The 18,671-nt window shown below is 47.5% G+C and overlaps 1 protein-coding gene across 1 annotated transcript in view; it reads left to right on the top strand.

The window, feature by feature from the left end:
- DNAH9 (dynein axonemal heavy chain 9) overlaps nucleotides 1-18,671 on the top strand; it is a 170,008-nt gene that overhangs the window by 19,871 nt on the left and 131,466 nt on the right. The window contains 11 exon segments of the mRNA XM_030462115.1: nucleotides 855-1,096; nucleotides 2,549-2,684; nucleotides 3,516-3,712; nucleotides 3,793-4,217; nucleotides 6,492-6,714; nucleotides 9,003-9,169; nucleotides 9,773-10,643; nucleotides 12,453-12,583; nucleotides 13,711-13,837; nucleotides 16,742-16,894; nucleotides 17,921-18,046. Of these exon segments, the coding sequence (XP_030317975.1) occupies nucleotides 855-1,096; nucleotides 2,549-2,684; nucleotides 3,516-3,712; nucleotides 3,793-4,217; nucleotides 6,492-6,714; nucleotides 9,003-9,169; nucleotides 9,773-10,643; nucleotides 12,453-12,583; nucleotides 13,711-13,837; nucleotides 16,742-16,894; nucleotides 17,921-18,046 (2,798 nt within the window).

Here is an 18,671-nt window from a genome sequence, read left to right as displayed (position 1 = left end):
CATCTGCTCCCTGGTTGGGCTGTCTTCCCTGTGCCAGCCCATGGTGGTTCATGTGTGGTTCCATGCCTGTGTCCCTGAGGCACTTCTGTCTCACCCAGTTGTGAGTGGGAACCCCTGGCTCAGCCATCTCAAACTGAGATGGATTTGTCCCATCATGAGCCCAGGGCCACCTCATTATCTTTTCCAGAAGGATGAAATACTGCAGCTAGAGGTGGATTTTGTGCACTATGACTATGGGATGATTTAACCAGTGTTCCTGCTCCATCAGTTTTAACTGCAAAGCCGAGCAGAGGAAGACAATTTGATTTCTCTTGGTGAAAACAAATTGCTCACACATGGAATATATATTTCTGTCATCAAGCTTGTGGTATGAACAGGAAAAAGTGTCCTCCCTTGGGAACATCTAAAAGAAGTCCTCATGCTGAAGAACTCTTTCCCTATTACACAATAAAAATGAAGGGGTTTTCCTGCAGATGAACCCTTCATTCCCTGCATCTAAATGCAGCCATCTCTGGTGCCTGGGTTGGCACAGCTCATCTCTTAGGGCTGTGGGTACAATGTCCCTGGTCTTCTGATGGTGTCAGGATCACTCAGCCTGTGTTGCTCACTCTCCTTGTGCTGCTGTCTCCAGTAACAGAAAGAGGGAGATAATAGCTGGGTAGGGGGAAGTGGGAACTGTCAGACATATCCATGGTGCTGGTAGTCCTGGCAGAAAGCAGAGACTGCAGCTGTCTGTGCTGTGAGTTTTGGGGTGGGATAAATACTGGGACCACATGAGACTGGTCTTAAGGATGTATGAGGTCCTGGCCCAACAGCTCTGAAAATATGTGGTCAATCATCTCATTTTTTACCAGGTGTCTGGGATCAAATCTCCATGATGATGGAAAGTGTCCGTGACCTTGAGCAGAGGATACAGAAAGCCAAAAATAATGCTGAGGAAATCCAAACCATTGTGCGCTCGTGGGTGATGCCCATATTTGAGAGGAAAGATGGTAAAAAGGAATCCCTGCTAAGTCTAGAGGACTGCCAGGACCGTCTGGAAAGGCGCTACAGCCTCATCAGAGAATCAGGGCTGAGGATTCACTTGCTGGTGAAGGTGAGAGGGGACCTTCCCTTGGCTCTCTATAGGCTCTCTGTGTCGCTGTGTGCTGGTGAAAACGTTCAGAGCTGTTTTACCCTAAAATTAACCCCCTTAACTCATTTGCAAATCTAACCTGGTGTTAACTAACAAGAACTTTGATGGGTGAGCTGGTGTGACTGTGATGTGGGGCTGCTGGCTGGGCACTCAGTGCTGGTCAGGAACTGGAGCAGGAACCAGAGCAGCTGCAGCCCAGCACAGGACTCTGGCAGTTCTGGAGAGCCACTAGAGGGGAGTGGTGCTTCAGGCTCTGGGGTCCTGGTCAGAGGAAAAATCCTCCTCTGAAATACTTACCTGAGAATAGAGAGGCAGCTGGCTGTGGCTGACCTTCGTTTCTGCCTTGTTGTCCCCCTGTGGCAGCAGGAGGTGACGCTGACAGTCGAGGGAGAGGCTGAGTGACAGGAGAAAAGCTGCTGAAACCTCGGTGCTTCCCAACCACTGCACCAGAGCTGAGACCTCTTTGCAGGCCAGGAGATAGCCCAAAGCTCTGCTCCTCACCTGCCTGCAGTGAGGTGCATGTCAGGGACAACATCTTGTCCTGGAGGGAAGTGGGTTTAAGATCCATCCCTCTCCTGAGGATGACCATCTGACCCTGGGCTCTGGAAAGAGACAGCTGACTCTGGGACACTGAACTCTTATCTTTGGTTTTTCTGTGGTGGAAGGCTTGGGAGGAGCACACAGAGGACATAGTAAGGCAGGGGACAGGACCACAGCAGAGCCTGGGAGGCTGCTGGGGGGAGCGGAGAGTGGCTATGCTGACCTGGGAGGATAGAAAGAGGAAACCCAGGAGGGATGAGTCCCTTCTGTGACCCAAAAACCCCAAAATTTCCTGACTGGGAGTTTGCCTGGAAGAAGGAAGTGAAATAAGCTGGGGAGAGAGGTTGTTAGCTATGACCCATTGTCTCCTGATCCCAATCTGGATATGGTTTTATATGGTCTATTTAAAAACCCTTTCTTGAATTTAAAAGTCTTCTGGTCTTGAGATGACCATTTGTAGGGCAGAGGTGTAAGCAGCTCACCCTGAAAGCCTGGAAACAGACCTGGGTCTTCATGCATTGGGATGAGCCTCAGAGACCTCTGAGTGCTCCCTGCCTGAGGTGTACAAAAACAGCCTTGAGCCCTGTGACTGTGGAGAAGAAGGAAGGAGAACATATCACAGAGCTGCTAAGCCTCTTCTGCACTCCATTTTTACCCTGTGATTTTTTGAGTTCTTTCAGATGACAAAGCAGCCCTTGACAGAAGGACCAAGTTGTGGCCAGGCCACCAGCAGCAACATCCATCTTCTGTTGCCCATCCCTCCCACAAAGCTGGCACCCCTGTGCTCACTGTCACACCTCCTTGCTGTGGGCAGCTCTCCTGCAGCATAGACTCAACCCTGCTGTATTTGAAGGTGTCTTCTTTTTCTTCCAGGAAAACCAGAGCCTCTTTCTTGCAGACCCAGCATCTGATGTGTGGAAGGCCTATGTGGATTACATGGATGAAATCGTCCTGGATGGATTCTTCACTGCCATTGAATGCTCACTCAGATACCTCCTGGAAAACACAGGTGACTGCTGGTTCCTCTTTCCTTGGCTGCTTCAGTGTCACTGAAGAGAGGTTACTGGTTTGTCCTCTCCCTCATTCCTCTCTTCTTTCTGGCTTTCTGCTTTCCCTCCTTGCTGTCTCCAGCACATGCTAGGGGAGCCTCCAGATAGGGGTGGGTAGCTCCAGCCCTCAGCCCTGAAGCAAAGTATTGCTCAGGGCAAAGGGATGGAGACTGTGCACTATTTTGCCGGGATTAATGGATAGACAGAATTGAGAGCAGTTTGTCTGCCTAAAGCTCATCTCTAGGAGCCCTACTCTCCTGGATGAGGGGGAACACCAGGTTGGAGAACTGAATCCAGTTCTTCACCATCATGTTAAAAATATGCACATATTTTCACACTTGCATTTGGCTTTAGTTTCCAGTTGCTGGTTTTTTTGTTTGGTATTTTTTTTCATGCCTTTCTCCACTAAATTAAAGAGCCTCTTGGTTCCTGTTGTTTTTCTCCTCTACAAGTACTTATGAGCTGTAATTGTTCAGCTCTCAGACTCCCTTTTGATTAGCTAAAGAGCGTGGTTGCTTTAAGGCTTCCCTCCACAGCATTTTTTCCGGTCCTTAAATCACTTGTGTCTCATCTCTCTTCTCTAGTAGCTCCTGTGGGTACCAAAACATCAGCCAGTTTGCCAGCATTTGCCATCTCCCATTGTTGTGTGCAGACCTAATGCCACTGGGGGCAGCAAGTGGGTGTCTGTGGTCACACCTGCCCAGTGTCTGTGTGGCACGGTGTTAGATGTGGCTCAAGATCACTTTTCTCCTCTTGGCAATTATCCTTCCATCTCTGGTTTTCCTGACCAGATCCCAAGGCAGGGCTTGCCCCCCTGTTTGAGGTGCAGCTGGATTTGGTAATCCCAGATGTGATATTTCGTCCCTCCTTGGACCCTGGCACAAACGATGGCTTCTATGACCTGGTGGAAAGTCTTCTCAATGACATTTACCACATCTCTTCCTTGGTGCCCCGGCTGGCTGAGCACTGTGGCTTCCCCCACTACCAGGTCTGTGTTTGTGGAGCTGCCTCCTGCTGGGTGGCCATGGGGAGGTACCACACAGCTCCTGACCCCCTGCTCTCTCCTAGGCTGACTTGGAGGATCTGGCTGACCTGGCTGCCATGAGGCAGGAGCTGCTGGCCCGTGTGCAGGCTGTGATGCTCACCTCCTGCGATTACCGTGCTGCCTTTGACCGCTACTCCTACCTCTATGGAGATGACAGAAAGGAGTTCTGCAGACAGTTCCTCCTCTATGGGCACATCCTCACTGCTGCAGAAATTGAAGCCCATGGAGAGGATGGGGTCCCCGAGACACCTCCCACTCTGCAGCAGTTCAGAGAGCAGATTGACTCCTATGAGAAGATCTATGAGGAGGTGAATGGCATTGAGCCCAGCAGTGTCTTTCAGAGCTGGGTGAAAGTTGATGCTCGACCTTTCAAGGCATCCTTGCTGAACATCATTAAAAGGTGGAGCCTGATGTTCAAGCAGCACCTTGTGGACCATGTCACACACAGGTAAGAGTTGTTCCTGCCTCCTCACCATGGGACCTGTGCTGACCAAAGCTCGTTTCTCTTGGCTGGTCTTTGTTGCTCCATGCTGATCACAAAAAGAGAAGCGAGGGAAGGGAGCCCATGCTGCATGCCAGCTCCATCACAATCCCCATATCTTCCATTATCTTAGGGCTGGACCAAATGATCTTTGAGGTCCCTTCCAACTTGACATTCTATGATTCCATCCCCTGGTCTCTGCTGGGAACCAGTATGGCTGAGTGTGTAAACTGGGAACAGTTACATGGACCTGGTACCACTGACCTCCCTGGAGCCCAGTGCCCCTGGGACCTGCTGTGTGGTGGTAGATAGGAGATCTCTTTGTCTGCTCAGTCTGATCCAAATAATCTAATCTCTGCCAGGGATCTGTGTGTACTTTGGTGAATTTGATACTAGGCATCAGTAAAGCTGCATTAATGCCATAGGTACTCCTGTCTGCTTCTAAATGCATTGCTCTTTTGAGTGCACCCTGTGTGGAGAAAAAAAAAAAAAAAAGAAAAAAAAATAATCGGGGTTTCTTGGCCTGAGCAGTCCTGAGGAGGTAGTTTCAAGGTTACATAAAGGAGTAGTTCTGGATATACGTTGAGTTAATGTGTGTTCCCTGCTCTGAATGCTCTGCTCAGTCACCAGGTCTGTGCAGGATGATGTGTTGGATGATCTGTTTGAGTGGTCACAACTGAAGGATGCTGGAGGTCTTGGATGCTTTCAGAGGAGACTTTACAGGTGTATGTGGTAGTGCTGCCTGCCCTGGGTGATGTGTGCTCTTGTGTTCTGTTCAGCACCATAATTCTGTTAGATAATTTCTGTATGAAGAGGTTTTTGTGTAGCTTAGAACGGGTGTTCAGGAGTTGTTGCTAAGAGTACCTGACTCAGCAGTTGAGTATTAAGTGAAATATATAAGGGTACATTTTGACCCAGCAGTATCCACAGAATTCAAGTGAGCACTTCAGAAGTGTTTTGAGGAGAGGAGAATGGCTGTGCTTGAAAGGACCAGAAATCTAGGAGCCCTTCCTGGCAGTGCCCAGGAGCTGGTGAGATCAACAACAGGGAAAGCAGGCAGGGAAAATTCCCCCAAATACTCTCCTTATCTCTAACAGTTTATAGCTCAAGGGCTTTGAGAGACAGGGCTCATGCCTTTGTATTTAAAAACCAGGATGAAATTATTTTTTTTCACCCACAAATGGCTGGTTGCTTTTTTGAACTGCTGTGAATTTTTATCACCTATAACCCCTGCAGTGGGGGCATACCCTGTGAAATAAGGCAGTATGTGAAGAGTCCCTGTTTGTTGTAGCTTTGCAGCCTGCCAGGTTCATCTGGGGATCTTGAATTCCTGTATTGGAAAACGCAGGATGAAAACTGTCCTTTCATATTCTCTCTCCAGACCACTCCTGAGCTCACAGGTCTCTGTTATACTCCTTCTCATGGACTGTTTCTCCAACCTGGAAAGTCCCAGCAGTTCCTTACAGGAAGCTGTACCACAGCTTTTGCAGCCCAGAAAGCCAACCATGTCCTGGGCTGCATCACAAGAAGCACAGACAGCAAGTTAGGAAGGGGGTTCTCCCCCTCTACTCTGCTTTGGTGAGACCCCAGCTGCAGTACTGTGTTCAGTTCTGGAGTCCTGAAATGTGTCCAGAGCAGAGCCACTCAAATGCTCAGAGGGCTGAAAACCTCCCTGGGAAGCCAGGCTGAGGGTCTGGGGTTGTTCAGCCTGGAGAAGAGGAGGCTCCCAGGTGACCTTAGAGCAACCTTCCAATATCTGAAGGAGCTACAAGAAAGCTAGGGGAGGGCTTTTGATACAGGGGTGTGATGAGAGGACAAGGGGAAATGGTTTAAAACTGAAAGAGGGGAGATTTAGATTAGATATTAGGAGAAAATTCTTTACTATGAGGGTGCTTAGCCCCTGTCCCAGGTTGTCCAGAGAAGCTGTGGCTGCCCCATCCCTGGCAGTGTTCCAGCCCAGGTTGGATGGGGCTTGGAGCAACCTGGGCTGGTGGGAGGTGTCCCTGGGCATGGCAGGGGAGTTGGGATTGGATGATCTTTAAAGTCCCTTCCAACCCTAACAAATTTATAACCTATGGATTGTGGTTCTGATGCCCTCAGGCTGTGGCCATGCAATGGGCAGGGTTAGCCTGGCCTTTCCCCTGTCCACATCAGTCCAGCTGCCTGGTGTAAAGCTCTGTTCATTAGCATCTCGTGATTATTATCATCTCATGTTGTGTTTTCCTGCTTTGTGTTGTGTAGCTTGGCGGACCTTGATGAGTTCATAAAAACTGCTGATAAAGGTTTGAGCAAAAAGGTGGAAAAAGGTGATTATGATGGCTTGGTGGAGATGATGGGTCATCTGCTGGCTGTCAAAGAAAGACAGAGTGCCACTGATGCCATGTTTGAGCCCCTGAAGCAAACAATCCAACTGCTGAAGACATATGAGCAGCAGCTGCCTGAGGAAGTCTATGAGCAACTGGAGGTGGGTGAAAGCTTGTGGTGGCCTCACCAGTGTGCCCAGTAGCAGATGTCACAGAGAGTGGGAGCCTAAGAGCATTGCAGCAAGACTTTAAGACCCAACTCCCTGTCATTAGAGGGCCTCAGTGGATAGTGTTTTGCTATCATGGGATGTGCCTTAAAAGCTCTAAATTTTGGAGTTACATTGAGATTTTTTCTTTTAAAGCAGAGATTAAGCCTTTTGTTATGTATGAAAAACAGAATTGCCTGTTCCAACTCCCAGCGATTACTCTTGGAAAAAATTAATGCATTTTCAAATACATCTGTTAATTAGGTTGAATTATAATTATTTTTAAATAAGCCAGTTCTTGGCAACTGTGGAGATGGGAAGGATAATTCTGGCAGAGGAGTTGCCTTCTCACAGGACTTCAGTCCTTTACTGTCTCTCTAACACCAAATTTGCTTGACTCAGAGCAGGTTATGAAAGTGTTTTGGCACCTTTCCACATCTGGCTTTGATGAATCTGTTTTCTCTTAGGTATTCCTTTCCTTTCTGGGAAGGGGACCATGAGAGGGAGGCTAGGAAATACTCTGAGATGCCCATCCAGCCTTGGGGAACCGGAGGCAAGCATTGGCAGCAGCCAAGATGTTACAGCAGCTGTGTGAGGCAGTACAGCCTCAGACTGTCAGCACACTGCGACAGCTGTGTGCTGGTGGATGCTCTATTGTCATGGAGTGCTGTGGGCAGAGAGCTCTGTGTAGGACACAGCACCTCCTGGGGAGATGTTCCTGTGTTGTACACTTGGGCAGCAAAGGCTCTGGGTCTCTGCTGCAGGTTGGATGGGAGCTGGGTGGGGTTTAGCAATCCCCTGGTTTTCTGCTTATGCAGCTGTGACTCTGGAATATTTAAGGGTTTATATTTAAGGGTCCTATATATATATTTAAGGGTCCTAAAGATAGCAGGGTCCCTACAAACTATGAAAACCAGGAGAGCTGCTTTTCATGGGTGCTCTGCTTGCTGCAACTGCTTCATCCAGCATAAAGCATGGTGCTGCTGATGCCTTTGCCCAATTGCTGCTTGTCTGGTGCCTGTTTCTCCAAGTGCAAATGATTTATTTTACTGATAGATGAAATGAGGGATGCAGGGCAGCCAGTCAGATGCAGGAGATAACAAAACACTTTTGTTTATTTCTGGCAAGTGACAGCAACACACAGCTGAATGATTCATCCACTCCTGTATCTGGTGGGAAAACCAGAAATAAGTCTCTCTAGGTACTGCTCCTTCCATGGCCCTGGAGATGGGTGGGCTGAAGCTGGCAGGTGAGGTGAGAAAGCCAAGGTAGCAGCTGCATGTGTGCCCTGTTGTGGTCATGCAGCTCATGGGTAGTGATTTCTTTTGGGACTGGAATATAAAGTATGAGACAGAGACCCCTCAGGAGGGACTGGCCCTGCTCTGGCTGTCTCTGCTGCCTCAGAGCTGCCTCCAGGTTATTTTCCATCTTTTCATTGTGTTGGTGGATCTTCATTCATCTCCTCAACTCTGTGAACTGGAATGAAAAGAAAGCTTTTCTGTAGGTTTGTATCCTGGGGATGTGGGCTCTCAAGAGCAAAGCACTGGGACCTGGGGACAGCAGAGCCCTTAGCTGGTGTCTGGGCTGAGAAGCCTAGTGAAAAGAACTAAAATCCCTTTCCGAAGAAAATCCCAGGTACAGATGGTGGATTGTCAGCAGTGCTGTGCACTTGCAGCTTGGATGTAGACCTGAGAAGAAACCAGTCTTATTTAGCACCAATATTGTACTACAGGCTGATGGAATTTGCCCTAGAGAGCTCTCTGGAAGTCCTTCTGCTATGACATCTTCTGCTTCAAGAGCTGGCAGAAAACTTCCCAGGCTGTTTCTTAATTAGGCCTGGGAAACCAGATGATCTAATGAGCTGGCATCCACCCCCCATCTTCCTGTCTTCAGCTGCTCCCAGGAGGCTCTGGGCACTGGGGTCACTGCTCTCTCTTGACCACTGAACCATCCTCACAGTCCAGGATCTGGTCTGGGACCCTTTTTCTGAATTGAGTGAAAGTATTTTGACAATCAGAATGGTCATTTATAAGGTCTCAGTCTTTATTAGTTTCAAATTGTGACTCAATGATAGGTTTTATCCCAAACTGTGTGTTTACTCTTTCCATCTCAACAAAACATCCTCACAGTTTTACACACGAGATCTGTTGTTTTTGCCAGCCTATGATTACCCATGAACAGATCAGATGTGTCTGATATCAAATATCAACTGCTGCCTACCAGCATTTCAATTTTGCTTGCAGGAACTGCCAGAGAAATGGAACAATGTCAAGAAGCTGGCAGTAGCTGTGAAGCAGCACGTGGCTCCTCTGCAGGCCAACGAGATGACGGCTCTGCGCAAGAGCTGCGCGGCCTTTGATGCTGAGCAGCAGAGATTCAGAGAGAGGTTTCAGAAAGAAGCACCCTTCAGGTACAGCCAAATTACAGCACTGGAAGAGCCCTGAGGGGAAAAAAGCATTTGTGGGGTCTCTGTGTCCCAAGGATGCATGCTCCAGTCCTTGTGTACATGTCCTACCTTCTCCAGTGTTATGTCAGGCCTGTTACTGCCTGACAAAGGGCACTGGGTTTAAATTAGAGAAGAGGAGATTTAGACTGGATGTTAGGAACAAGTTCTGTACCATGAGGATAGTGGAAAAATGCCCAGGGAGGTGATTGAAGCCTCATCCCTGGAGATATACTGAAGGTGAGGCTTGATGAGGCTGTGAGCAACCTGATCTAGTTGAGGGTGTCCCTGCTGACTGCAGGGGGTTGGACTGGGTGACCTAGAGAGATCCATTACAACCCAAATTATACTCTGAGCCTGTGATTCTATGCCTGGGATGGTTTGTTCCTGGGAACACTGTGCAGGGTTAACAAGAGACTGAATTTGGGTGCCAAGATCACTTTAAGTGTACCATCAATGTGTGCTATAGATGTTTCGTCTCTTCTTTGTCTCTTAGAGGCACTGTTTATTTTATGTTTTCTTTAGAAGTTGTTACAATATCACTTGTGAAGAATAAACATTTCTTTCTAGGTTTGACACTGAAAACCCTTATCAACTTCTGGATGCAAAGCACATTGAGATTAAACAAATGGAGTCAGCCATGGCCTCGATTTATGAATCAGCTGGTCTGTTTGAAGTCATGGTGCCAGATTATAAACAACTGAAGCAGTGCAGAAAGGAGCTGTGTCTTCTCAAAGAGCTCTGGGATATGATCTCCCTTGTGAACACCAGCCTTGATGACTGGCAGACCACCAAATGGGTGGATATTAATGTGGAAAACATGGATCTGGAGTGTAAAAAGTTTGCGAGAGAGATTCGGAATTTGGATAAGGAAATGAGGGCATGGGATGCTTTCACTGGGCTGGACAGCAAGGTGAAGAACATGCTGACAGCCCTGAAAGCTGTGGCAGAACTTCAGAATCCTGCCATTAGAGAAAGACACTGGAATCAACTGATGCAGATGACGGGTGTGAGGTTTGTGATGGATTCAGACACCACTTTGGCTGACCTCCTGAAGCTCAACCTGCATAACTTTGAGGATGAAGTTCGTGGCATTGTGGACAAAGCAGTGCGAGAAATGAGTATGGAGAAGGTCCTGAAGGAGCTAACGATGACTTGGAGGGCCATGGAATTTCAGTATGAGCTTCACCCCCGAACAAACACCCCATTGCTGAAGTCAGATGAGGAACTCATTGAAACTCTAGAAGACAACCAGGTGCAGCTGCAGAATTTAATGACATCCAAATATATTGCTTTCTTCTTGGAGGAAGTGTCTGCATGGCAGAAGAAGCTGTCCACAGCAGACTCTGTCATTTCTCTCTGGTTTGAAGTGCAGCGTACATGGTCTCATTTGGAGAGCATATTCATAGGCTCAGAAGATATCCGGGCACAGCTCCCTGAGGTATGAAACCCCAAGTCCTACTTTTTTCTGTTTATGAAGTATTGAAGGAGAGTCCCCCTTGTATGAAACAGACTTATCCATACTGCAGGGCTTTTCTACAGCTGCCTTGGTTTTTTGGAGGCTCCCTTAGTGCCACAGTAGTTTCCCACTGCTGCCCTGGGAGGTTTTTGCATTGCAGGTTCTGCCTGAGTCATGCTGAGGAGCTGATTTTCTCCCCTTCACTATTGTGTAGCAAATATTGGAGACTGAGCATGAGGCTGCTGGCTGCCTTCAGGCATGTTCCCTTTTTCCTCAGGAGGGAGAGGGGTTATTCCTCAGACATTGCAAATTGTCAAACCAGGGCTGGACCAGGCAGCTTTGGCAGCATCTCCTTCCCAGACATCAGCACTGGTACAGGGCCAGAGCTACTGCTCTCCCACTACTGCTTCTGAAGTGGGAACAGAGCTGTCACTGGTGACCTCCTCAGGGAGACTTTCAAATCCAGCTTCCAGCTTCATTCCAGCTTCCTTTGATTATTAAGGTCTTCCAAGATGGTTCCTGTCCCCACTCCCCTCCGTGCCTTTCACTGCAGTTGGCTGTGTCACCTCTGTCCCCGTCCACATGCAGTGCCAGGTCTGAAATGGAGCAGGGGCTGCTCTCTGTGGCAGCAGTGCTGGGGGACTGACACCCAGCAGGGGCTGTGCACAGCCCGGTGTCACTTGGATGTCACTACACTGTCTCTATCCCTTTGCTCAGGTCTCCTTGCACTCTGAGCTCTGGTAGGTGCTGGGCACAGCTGAGTTTCTGGGCAGTATATACTCCCACACCCTGGGGGCTGAGCTGTGTGCCAGTGAGCTGTTAATACCCAACAGCTACCTCATGGCATGGAGGAAATCACATCCAGATGGAAATCTGCATCCTACTGGGCAGCTCTCTGCATCTCCATCCCTGGCTGGCAGGCAGTATGGATCAGCAGCCTCTTTCCTAGATGAGAGGGTGAAGCTCAAAGCCTCCCTACCCCAGGCTGGGGAAGCACACACTGGCCAGGGCATGGGGCTCATGTCTGAAGCTGGTTACAGGACTCAACCCTCCAGGCAGAGCCTTGCTGCTGGGTCTGAACCCAGGTTAACATGGAAGTGTTACCAGGCAGCTTGGAGCACTTTGTATTCAGTGTCCTGGCTTGCTCTGGGGGCCTGACTTGGGAAGAAGGGAGGAGCAGAGACATGACTTTATTTATGCTTCTCTGTTTAGTTCCAGAAATTCAGTGTTCTTTTCAAGTGCAGAGCATGATTCTCTGCATGCTCCTCTGGTGCTGACATGGGGTTTCCTGGAGTAAACTCCAGGCAACGTTCTCCTCTGCAGGTGTCACCGTGCCCATTTCAGGGACAGGCACTGGGACTCCTACACTCCAGCAGGAAGGGAATAGTGAACTCCTGGGAAGTCTTCCCCATAATATGGGAGCATCTCCTCCTGCTGGGGCTCAGAATCTTTGTTTTTAATCTAGACATGGGACAGGAAGAGTAAGATATCCAAAGGAGAGAGATCAAAAGGGGAGTCCCATGAAAATGGTTGATCCTGGGCATTGGCTTCTGCATGGATTGCTTTGTCCCCATCACTTGATACAGTGGTACAAAGGAAAGTGCCTGACTGCAGACTTGTTTCAGGCATATAATCCTTTTTGAAATAGTGGGAGAGGTCCCTCTCTGCACTGGACAGGAGACTGTTTGCAGGAGCCTTTCCCCCCAACCCAAAGACAACACTCAGAGGATGGGATCTTTTAGCATAAAATCAGTATTTTACCTTGAATGTGTTCCTTGTATTGCTTTTTAGGACTCCAAACGCTTTGAAGGGATTGATATGGATTTTAAAGAACTGGCCTATGAAGCTCAGAAAACTCCAAACATAGTTGAGGCTACCAATAAGCCAGGTCTGTCCCAGCAACTGGAGAACATTCAGAGTAGGTAGGTAGAAAACTTCAGTCCCAGGATTTTTTCCAAGACTGGAAATACTCTGATAAGTTTGTTAAACCTGTGCTCCTGCTCTTCCTTCCTTGACTGTACATTCTTTGCATTCACAAGTTGCAGCATTTCTGATCTTTCTCAAGTCTTTTTATTTGTGTTCCATCACCCTGAAGCCCCCAGAGTAGAGTCTGCCCTTGTGTACCTGCAAACTCCCATCCTGACTGCTGATTTGCACACATAGAAAGCTCAGCATTCAGCATTCAATAGGACATGGCCCACTGTCCCCCCAAATACAATGTTTTAAATGTCTGTTTAGTAGTCCAAACAGGGATATCTGCAGTAGAGCTGAGCCCATATTCTTTAATTTTCAAAATTGTCTCTGCATATATACCCTTCACACATGGCAAAACTACACTTCTTGAGAAAGACCTGGGTGTCCTGAGATGGTTGTGCTCTACTCTTTACATAAGGTATCAGCTAATCTCCCTGGAACACGCTTAATGATAGCTGTGATATCAGTAATAACAATCCATTTAAAATATAGGTTTTATTTTATTTTTCAATTGGATAAGGCCAGTGTTCCTCACAGAGGACTAGCTGCATGTTATTGATGAACTCTGTAAGCCTAGTAGCAGTTTTGCATATAAACACTGAAAGTTTCACTTTAGATCAGAGCAAGCAAGTTTCCTTCCAGGCTTTGCAGACAGAAAAAGCTGAGTAGGTTTGAATCAGACTTTAAAATGTGTCTCATTAGAATAAAAACAGTTATGGAAACTTTCATCCCAGTGTGAAATCACCTGTGGCAGTTAGAAGCTTGTCTAAAACAGTCGGTCAGGCTGCAAACCCTATCTAGCCTCTTCTTCCACTTGTGTTTCTGCTTTTTTATGAGGCTTCACTGGCTTTTGGGTTGTTGGACCTGTGGGAGTAGAGAGAGATCTGTGAATTACTTTGTGCTTCGTTGATCTGATTGGAAAATGCTGTAGAGGAGCAGCCTAAAGGCTCAGCTCATGTCTGGCATTTCCCTGTGGTAGGGGACAATGTGCTTGATAACCCAAACTGCAGCGTGGAACAGGGAAGGATATTGATCCACCTGCCCTGTGCCCTGTTTATTTGCTGTGTCTCTCCAGGTTGTCTCTGTGTGAGAAAGCTTTGGCTGAATATTTGGACATGAAGAGGGTGGCCTTTCCCAGGTTTTACTTCATTTCTTCAGCGGATTTATTGGATATTCTTTCCAATGGCACCAACCCAGAGCTGGTAAGCCTTGGACTGCAGCAACTTTGAATTTTCTAGCTGTCAGTAATTTCACAGTGGAAGATGCTGTCTTGGGACTCTCTTGTAGTTTATCCTTTCTCGAGAGCTTATTCTTCAAGCCTCACTTGGATTAAGTAATTTTTTCACAGCTGGCCTTTATCTGTCATCTTTGAAAGGCCACGTGCACTGTGTGCTGTCTGATCTAACCCTGGTGATGCTTGCAAATGGTCCTGAAAGGGCTACACAGCATAGAGGCGTGGCCTTATTGCTGTCAAAGCAATGGTTTTGTTTCTGCTAATGAGGCTGGAGGAAACCATCTTTCTCAAGGATCTCAGCCAAAACTTATTGCTGGCCTTGACTCCCCAAGCTGGGATGCCACCAACCAGTTTGTGCTGTTGACAGAGCCACAGGCTGGATGTTCAGATGTGGAGATGTTGACAGCCAATGGCTTGGAGAGGTCCCTTTTTTTAGGCAGAAGAGGTATTTGCTAGTCAGACACTGCTTCCTTCCTCCATGTGAAGACCTTTGGAATATCATCATTATAGGGGGAAAGAAGAACACAACCTGGAAGAGGTAGGACAGCTGGGGGTGTGACAGTGGCTATAGAGAAAAGGCTGCACTGTGCTCTTAACCCATTCCCCAGAGGAGCAAAGACACCTTCTCCCCCCTGGTGGACAGAGGTCAGAGGATTCAGACCTGCAGATGTGTTTCCATAGCATCCTTAGGGTTGGAACTACCAGAGTCACTGCTGGAAAGCCTCGGCCACTTTGCCTGGCAGTGCTGTGTGCTGGCTGGTGGTGTTTGGGATGCATCATTTACCTCAAGGGTTCTATGTAAAACAAATCAAAAGGTTCACAGCAAATAGAGCATGAGGGATAAAGAATGAACTCCTTATTCCAGCTTTTCAGTAGCAAGTCATCTCACCTTCAGTAAGCTTTTCATAATTTTCAGCATCCCTCTGAGCACATGAATGGGGCAGGTTTGAAAGTGCATTTGGCAGTGTTGTTGTTTGCCTCTAACCTTTGACACTGCTTGGATCTGTTTCTGCTGCTGGGGGATTTCAACCCACAGAGTACCATAAATACATAGTTGATCGATGCTGAAAATGGAAAGGGGGAAAAAAAAAACCCACAGGAAGCGAAGAAAAGATACTGTGCTGAAATGCCCCGTGGAGTAAGAAGAAACTCCTGGTGATTTCTGTTATTCAAAATCATTTGCAGTGAAATCAAAGTAAATGTCAAGTAGGATCATACCTGGATACACTCTCAGCCTTTCCGCTGTTGTTTCAGTGTCTGATAATTCCTACAAGAGGATTAAACACACAGTGATATTATCCTCTTGAACCAGAGATTGCACTTGTACAGATTCAGGTGTATCCAGGGCTCTGGCAGCAGGATTGCACCAGTGCTGAGGTGTCTGAAGCCCTGCAGACTGTCCAGGGCCTGGGAACAGACATGGGGGATTTGTGAGCAGAAAGTTCTAGATGTAAGAAAAGGTTCCTGTGGTTTACTTAAAATTTGAAAGGAGATGTGGTTGTCTGAGGGCATGCTGCACCCAGGGCATAGGCACCCAGGCACCTTCCCAGAGGTACTTAGCATCTTCTAGCATTTGGCCCTGTTTGAATGTGTGTAAGAAACCTACTGAGATATACCCACCTGCAGGACAGCTTGGGAGAGGAGTGTTGGAATCCTTTGTGAGTCAGTGAGTAGGAATTCAATGGAGAATCCCACCTGCCTTTCTCTGGAAGCTTTGGAGCATGGAGCATCATGGACCATTCTCATTCATCCTCCCACCCGTGGGGGTCTGTCCATCTCCCTCCCCATCCCTGGATGTCTTTGTGAGAAGCATCTCCTCTTTGGGACAGCTTTGTGAGCTGACCTTTGCAGTGGGAACATGAGTCCTGGGATAAGCCTGCCTATGTTGTCAGTGGTGTGTGACACAGACAGTGATTTAGCTGTATGCTGTGTAGTGATCTAGTTGGTTACCTGCTCAGGTCCCATCAGGCAGGTGCTGAAGCTGAGAGCCTGGGACAGCAATGCTGGCATCTCCCTGTTGGCTTTTCAAACTCATCTGGGTGTGAACAGGACAGGACTGAGTTATTCTTTTCCTTCTGGAAGAGTGCTTTTGGTCAATACAGGGCTTTTGTAGAAGGTCTGGGTTGTTTATCATGGGTTTGTTGCAGAAATAAAAGTCTTTCTTCTCCATGGAGGAGAATTCAGGTCTTTTCATCAGCACAAAATTGATTTCTAGTAATGAAAAAAACAGAAAAGTTCATAGTGAAGAAAACTCCACAGTGTGCTGAGAATAGGAGGAGGTGGAGCAACAACAGGAGACCTTTCATCACTGCGTGGAGGGAGATTGGGGCTAAAAGGTCATGCAATGTTTGGTTTCTCTGAATGGTTTCTGTGCTTTTGCACTATAAGGGAGATTTCCCAGTGGAGAAATGTGATCTATTAACGTGTGTCTGTTTTCTAAATGATGTGAGATAGGTTGAGATACTGGGAGCAGTAGCAGGAGGCTTGTGTTTGCAGTATCCTGGCCATGTGTGAGAAGATGTGGTGCTACCAAGATGTCCAAGATCATGCTCAGTGAGCATGATAATGCCTGTGATGTGTATGGTGATCTGCAATACGCTTGCCCTGTCTCAGTCACTCTGTTTAGTGATTTCTTTTTTACTGGATGTTAAGAAAAAGTTCTTTACCATCTGGGTAGTGGAAAAATGGAAGAGGTTGCCCAGGGAGGTGGTGGAAGCCTCATCCTTGGAGATGTTCAAGGTGAGGCTTGAGGAGACTCTGAGCAACCTGATCTGCTTACTACAGGAGGTTGGACTGGGTGACCTTGAGAGATCCATTACAACCCAAATTGTTCTATGATTCTGTGATTCTATTTATACAATTCCTTATTCAGGTGCAACGTCATCTTTGCAAACTCTTTGACAACTTGGCCAAGATTAAATTCCAGTTGGACTCTGAGCAAAAGGCAACCAAGGTTGGCCTGGGAATGTACAGTAGAGAGGAGGAATATGTCAGCTTCAGTGAACCCTGTGACTGCAGTGGACAGGTGAGAGGAAAGACTTTGTCCATCAAATATGTTCAGTGGAGTCTGTTCTCCTGCCCCTTGTGTGGGCATCTGTTGTCTGTATCCTAGAGATTCACTGTTCTGTTACATGTGAGAAAGGCTGGAAGAGATGGTGAGTAATTTAAATCCTCCTCACTCCATAGCCCTTGGTCCCACTCTGGATAGGTCCTCACTAAGGTGGGGCATAGGTTTTGCAGTGAGAGTGAGGGCTGTGCCCTTTTTTAACTGGGTTTTACTGTCTGAGTTTTTCTCAGATGTTTTGAAGGTTGCTGTTACAACTTCTTACAAATATCCTCAGTAAGACAGACTAAGCTGTTCTACAGTGCATCTGCATGGGGGTCTTTTGATAAGTTTTTTTTTCCTGTTTTCCAGATCTCCCTTCTTTAATAGGATGTGTTAAAGTATGAAATTTAAAAATCACACTGCTGCTCAGCTTATTTGTCCCTGTAGTTGCACCTTTCTCCATGGGCTATTATAGGAAGCTAAAGGATGTAGTACCAGCTGTGAGCTCCCCAGTGATGGAGCTTGCTGCATGTAAAGTATTTTCTCAGTGAGAGCTTTGTCTGTGGGCTTTGTCTGAAATTCAGCAGGAATTGTGTTCCCAAGTTTGGCAGCAGCTTTCTCCTCCTGCTGGCAGATTGTGCCCAAGTCCCATGAGTGATTCTGTCATGTCCTGGAGGTAGAACGTGCCAAACTAAACTACTCATCAGTGGGGTTTTGTTTTTTCCTGTAGTTGGAGTTCAAGAAAAATCTGCCCTGTATTCTTGGTATCTGGAAACAGATGCTGATTCTGAAGTAGAAGAATTGGCTAAATCCACCACTCAGTTTGAAGGAGGCTCTAAGGCTTGTGTAACTTGGGAGTTGAGATGCTTCATAGAATCAGAGCCCTTACAGTTGGAAAAGATCACTGAGTCCAACTGTCAGTGCTTGTCCCATTCCCCATCTTCACTAATTACCAAAGATGCTTTAGAAGAGAAATGTTTTACTGTGATTTCATCTCTTCTCCAGGTTGAGGTCTGGCTGAATCGTGTACTGGACAGCATGAGGGCTACTGTGAGAAAAGAGATGACAGAAGCTGTCGTGGCTTATGAGGAGAAGCCCAGGGAACAATGGCTGTTTGACTACCCTGCCCAGGTATCTGCCATGGCACCTCCTCTCCACTCAGGGTGACATGTGGGAAAGGCAATACTTGGCTTCTCCTTCCCTTCTTTCAGAAAAGGCCTCTGGCTGGGGATGGGGACATTCCTGGCCCCTAATGTGCTATCCAGGAGGGAGGAAGGATGAGTTGTCCTTTATCCTGGCAGTTTCCTGTTTGAGTTTCCAGGCTGAGCTCCATGCTCTGGCTGGGGCTGCAGGGAGGATACACTCCTGGTGGGGTTACAGAGCCCAGAGCTGGGGCAGTGCCTGCTGCACCCTGGGTCATGGGGAACCTGCACCTGGGTCAGTGAAGCCAGAGTGGCAGCAGGAAAATGGTGGTTATGCCTAATGAGAGAAAAGAGCCCCTTGTGGACTCCAGTTCTTCCTCCTCTGTTGTGTTAGGAGCATGAAAGGTGCTTATTTACTAATAAGTAGCTGCTAAATGTGTCTACCACTGATATTTGTTTTAAACAAATGTCACGGGGCAGATCCCTGTTGTCCTGTCTGCTGTGACTGCTGCAATGGAAAACGCTTAATTTCATGTCATGGATACTTTATCCTTCCTCTCATGTGGGTCAGAGACCCCTGAAATTAAGGAAGCTGTGGTGTCTTCCCTGATACT

This window comes from Calypte anna, chromosome 18 (assembly GCF_003957555.1).
Source record: "Calypte anna isolate BGI_N300 chromosome 18, bCalAnn1_v1.p, whole genome shotgun sequence".
In the NCBI taxonomy this organism is placed as follows: Eukaryota; Metazoa; Chordata; class Aves; order Apodiformes; family Trochilidae; genus Calypte; species Calypte anna.
Note: the sequence above shows the minus strand (reverse complement) of the source record. Positions and strands in the feature narration are given on the sequence as shown.